Genomic DNA, 5,535 nt, shown 5'->3' with positions numbered 1-5,535 from the left:
AACCGCCGTCAAGAGAATCAAAAGTAGTGACACAGGCAATCTGCTGTGTGCAAGTATCTCTTGTATCTACTTACATACAGAGGTATGTGTGTTCGGCAGAGTTCACCAGAGAAGCAAAACCAGGGACTCCTGTCTGTGCGTAGAAAGTCCAGTCCAGTTCAAGCCCAAGGGTCCGATGTAAGTGGACGCTTCTTCTGACTCCTGTAGCTGCAGGGACTGAAGAGCAGGACGCTGGAAGATGAAGCAGGAAGATCACAGGCTGCTGGATGCCGAACTGAATGCATCTCAGATCAGCCGAATGAGTCCGTGGTCAGCCATTCCCTGATGGCTCCTGGGATGGGCAGGAGGTGGATGAATGAGACGTAGGATCGAGACCCCACAGTAGAAGGGAACTAGCTTCCACACACTGTCAGTGCACACCCAGAGATGGCCACAGGCCAGAATGAAACCTTCCTCGATTGTATCAAGACTGACCAGAGCTGCAGCGAGGCTGCTTCACAGAAGATCCCCTCGTGCAGTTGACCACACTGATAGATGCTGTCACTGGGCGTGGCAGCCCAACCGAGTGGACATAAAATAATCTTTTCCCCATTCCCAACTTTCTCCGTGGTTCACCATCATTAACATTTTTGATGGATTTATACATCCTGTGAGAACATGCACATCTTTTGTTTTTAAAAAAACCCGAATGGGAGCATCATACTAATCTCCTTGTTCTGTGACATGTATTGCTCACTCACGTAGTACCTGCCTTGGAGTTCAGTGTTCTCCCATTGTCAGCGAGTTCACATTTGGTGAATTAATGGGTGAATGAAAGAGAGATGGCCTGAGTTATTCAGCTAGTGCTTGCCTGGGGAAGAAAAACGCTGCCCGCATTGGGAACGCGAGATCCAGTCCAGCTAGACAAGTGTATGGTCATTCCTTCCCAGGCTCCTCTTTCCCTGCATCAGTCCCTCCATATCCTTAGTGAAGAAGCAAGAACGGATGCTATACAGGAGAGACATTCAGAAGAGGAGAGAAAGGGAAAGGAAGGAAGACTTCAAAAGATCCCTGCAGTCAGCAAATATCTGCGGCCATCCTGGAAAGGGCCCAGCACCGTGAATTTAAAAGGAGTAGGCCAGGCACCATGTCTACCCTCATGCAGTTTACAGTCTAACAAGGAAAGATCAAACTTGAGGCACAAGATTAAGAGATGAGAAAAGATGCCAAAGGGGGGGAAAAGGGGAATAGTAAAATATCAAAGAGGCAAAAAATTTTGATGACCACTGATTTGAGATCTTGTGTTGTCTGAAACTGAAGTTATAACCCACATATTTGCTCCCACATCAAGCACATACAATCTGTGCCCTGGTTTTACCACATGCTTTTACACACACACACACACACACACACACACACCAATAAGGGAATAATCTGTTGATATGGTTTTCATGACTTTCACAGTTGGTGGTAAAAAGTACACTTGATTCAAACCAGTGAATTGTGACCCAGATCTAAGTATAAATATAGTAGAAGTCATACGTTTCTTCAGTGACAGTCTTGCTAATTAAGTTATTTGGCCTGTTTTTAGCCACGCTGGCTAGTTTCTTTTTAAGGTAGTTTTGTATAGTTGTAGCAGCATCAATTAGCCAAGAATTCGCAGTTACTCAATCACACAGATTACTCATCACTGCCTGTTCATAACAGAATCCTAAAATGTTTCAGATTTCTGATGCAAATCAAAATCTCATAATCACTTGTCATTGCTAAATTAAATGACAGGATAATAACATTACATTAAAACCATTTTTCTCTTGATTGAGTACCTTCTCAGAAGTGAACCTGCTAGATGTATATTTTTTTTCATCAGTACTATAAATGCATTTAGAATCCAAGATAAAAATAGAATTGAAAAGAGGAGGTGTGGGGTGTTTTCAAATTATTGATGAGCTTCTTTTGAATCTAAAATAGCCATAGTTGACAGGGAATGGAGTAGTTAAGCCCAGTTTATTGGCACTTTCAGGACTTTACAAAAGGTTCATGGGTTGAACTTGGTCTTTATGCACACAATCTTGTATTCCTTGCATCAGTCACGTGTCATACCAGCACCAACACGTAGTGTCCAGTAGAAATTATGTTTGTGCTGACACTCTTAATATATTAAGATACTGGTTTCAGTTAGGTCGTAGCCTGTGTGGAAATATAAATTTCTAATCTGCTACGAGAACTTGCTCAATCAGAATAGGCTCTCAGCTGACTTATGATCGTGGACCTTATCTCCTGCCTTTCTTTCATGCACATAGCTAATGAGCCTTGTGGTCAAGCCTGCCCCTCCCTCCCTATTCTACCTGGCCATTGACCCAACTTCCTTGGGGCCAGTCAGCTGGTCCTCTTGCCACTTGGGCCCCTCTTGTCCGTTTGCCCGACACCCCGAGCTCCTCTTCCTTGTAGAGTCAGTCATTTCCTGTCCTCCAAAGATTTTGTTTCCTCCCATCTTCCCCCTTTAAAGTTATGAACATTATCCCTGGAGCATTCCCATTTATTCTTACTCTATGCTTCATTTACTGTGAACATCTGTGATAGCATTGCAGTAAAAATCCTTAGTTCTTGAGAGAGGTGGGGAGAGTAGATGAGGGAGAAATTTGCCACACAACAATTCATACACATTTTGTGGCCCTGACTGTAACCCCTGCAATGTTCCCACTTCCTGCCTGTGTTTGCCATTTGCCTTTGTCTGTTATCGGGTGCGTACTTCCTTCGTGCCTTCGTGTCGTGGTTCACCTGTCTGGCCTGCCTCCTGTTTGGCTGGAGATCCCTGGTGGCATAATGGTTATGTGTTGGGCTGCTAACCGCATAGTCTCACAAACTCACAGGGGCAGATCTACCCGGCCCTATCAGGTCCCTATAAGTTAGCATCCGCTCAATGTCAGTGAGTTTGGGTTTGGTTTTTAATTGTTTGATTGACTGGGGCCACATGGGTAAGTTCCATTCCAGGCTTGAAGGATGTGTGAGGGCCACCGTCTCAAGGATTACAGCAGGCTCTATCAGATGGGGAAACCTGGTTGGCTTGTTTTTTTATTGTTTTTCATGATTTTTCTCTGTTCCACATTTTTATCCCACTCTTTGCAGAAATTTCTCATTTCAATCCCTTGTCAGAGCTGTTGATAGTGGAAGCCATGCACCTAGGTCTTCTGGTCCCAGGATGAGGGAGGATGAGGTTTGTGTGGTCTATTAGATGTTTGGACTCTTGTTTAGTGCCTGAACTTGCGACAACCCCCTTCACCTCAGCTGCTGTGTGTGATTACCAGACTCCTAATGCTCTTCCTGCTCCTCATTAGTGCCCAGAAAAACCTGTATAGAAACACGCATCCATTTTATCCCATTTATTAGTAGATCCATTATATCCCTGTGAACAAAGCTCTCTGCTGGACATTGTGAAGGTAGCCTATGAAATTCCTTGAGTGAAGCAATAGGAAATGCGCTCAGCTGCTGATGGGAGAGTTGACAGTACCTGTCCACTCAGAGGCACCTCAGACAAAAGTCGTGGTGGTCTACTTCCCAAAATCCGCCCTGGAGAGCCCTGTGCAGCTCTCTGACACACGCAAAGGTCGACGGCAGCCGCTGACTTCACTGTCCAAAGCTTTCCAAGAGCAGAGACCGAGGCAGCCTTGAGTAGCGCTGATTCAGGATAGACCCCAGACACAGCCATCGGAAGCGGAGCGACAGCCAGCGCTATGGTGTGGCCATGGCACTGTGGGGGAGAGAGAGGAAATCTGTTTAGAAGATGCATTCTCAGTACTGATGCAAGCTACTGGCTAAAGGAAAAGCTCCTCTTTGCTTCTGCTCCCGACTCCAAGGCTTAGGACGATGCAGAACTCCACATAGCCTTACCTTTCTCTTTCAAAGAATTTAAATTGATTCAGGTTACCTCTGCTTTTCTTCTTTTTAATAGCCTTACCTCTCGTTTGCCCAAAACTGGAGAAACCATCCATGGACATAAGTTTTTTATTGGCTTTGGAGGGAAAGGTGCCAACCAGTGTGTGCAAGCGGCCAGGCTTGGAGCAAAGACGTCCATGGTGTGCAAGGTGAGTGTGAAGGGCAATGGCGGGGCACCAGAGGCAGGAAGCTGGCTTTCAGACTCACATGCCTTGTTTGTAAGGCTCTAGACAGGCCTTTTTACCACTTTCTGCATCATTGAATCCTTTGGGGGGAAAAGAAGTCCTCAAAAAGTGTAATGCTGCCTTCTCTGAATTCAATGAGTTTATAAGGAGAGTGTGAGAAATGTAGGGAATTCGCCTACTCCAATGGGTCTCTAGTCCAGCTTCCAAACAACAGTATGAGTCATCCTGTTTTTCGCAGGTTTCACTGGAGCAACAGCTTCTGGAAACATCGTTTAATAAGCGATGATTTACTCATCTCTAAAATGATTTCCTTCTACCATTAGCACATTTGGCTTCTAACTGAGAGGCTGGTGGTTTGTGTCCATCCACAGGAACCTCAGGAAAAAGACCCAGTGACCTAGTTCCAGAAATGTCAGCCATTGAAAACCCTATGGAGTTGCACTTGAACACTCACAGGGAGGGTTGCCCTGAGGCAGAACAGACACAGCAAGGAATACGGGCCTATTGCTATGTCTTCGGCCAGAGGAAAATGTGGACGTTAATGAACCACACACAAAACTGATCTTTCAGTATAATGCTTTTTTCAGGTATTTCACTCATATAACGTGAACATTATACCTTTTTTGCTAACCCCACCTTCTCTCCATTTGAATAGTATAGGATCTTTAAAAAAATATGCATGAAACATAATAGGTAAATTTTAAGGTACTAGCATTACTGATGTGACATGAAACTGAGTGTGTGTGTGTATGCTTCAAAAGTTCATGGAATAATTCCACTATATTTTAATTCCATTTTCTCACAAATTTTGGAAGCATCCTCATTCATGGGTATGTGTGTGTTTATACATATGAGGGGGTACCCCCTAAAAAACCAGAATTTTTTTTCCCAAAAGCTATGTATTTAAATGGATTTTTTACAAAACAACCTTATCACCTTCAAAGTACTCTCCATCACACTTAATACATTTGTCAAATCTGCAATTCCATTCTTGAAAACTTTTCAAATTCATCTGTTTGGCTGGCTGACAGCAGCTCCCTTATTTTTTCCTCACCTCTTCTACTTCATGATATCACTGCCCCTCTTCATTTGCAGAAATAAAACGAAGTCGCACAGAGTAAGGTAAGGTGAGTAAAGTGCATGGGGCAAGAGAGGCATGCTGTTTTTTGCCAAAAAATGGTGCACTGAGATGGCTGTGTGAGCAGGTGCATTGTCGTGGTGGCAAAACAAGTTCTCTGTCTGCCACAAATCAGACCTTTTTGTTACAATCTTTTCAAAACCTCTAAATCAGCAGTTGTCAACCTGTGGGTTGCAACCCCTTTGGGGGTCGAATGACCCTTTCACAGGGGTCACCCGATTCATAACAGTAGCAAAATGACAGTGATGAAGCAGCAATGAAAAAAATTTTATGGTTGGGAGGGTCACCACAACATGA

At 44.2% G+C, this 5,535-nt stretch overlaps 1 protein-coding gene across 3 annotated transcripts in view; it reads left to right on the top strand.

The window, feature by feature from the left end:
• RBKS (ribokinase) overlaps positions 1–5,535 on the top strand; it is a 118,912-nt gene that overhangs the window by 38,711 nt on the left and 74,666 nt on the right. For all 3 annotated transcript variants that reach the window (XM_045287053.1, XM_045287052.1, XM_004711094.3), the window contains exon 2: positions 3,932–4,064. In XM_045287053.1, the coding sequence (XP_045142988.1) occupies positions 4,053–4,064 (12 nt within the window). In that variant the 5' untranslated portion in view covers positions 3,932–4,052. The remainder of the gene's footprint in view (positions 1–3,931; positions 4,065–5,535) is intronic.

The sequence above is a fragment of the Echinops telfairi genome, unplaced genomic scaffold (genome assembly GCF_000313985.2).
Source record: "Echinops telfairi isolate 266 unplaced genomic scaffold, ASM31398v2 ScPeMD7_10;HRSCAF=50, whole genome shotgun sequence".
In the NCBI taxonomy this organism is placed as follows: domain Eukaryota; kingdom Metazoa; phylum Chordata; class Mammalia; order Afrosoricida; family Tenrecidae; genus Echinops; species Echinops telfairi.
This window is presented reverse-complemented; position numbering and strand designations above follow the sequence as displayed.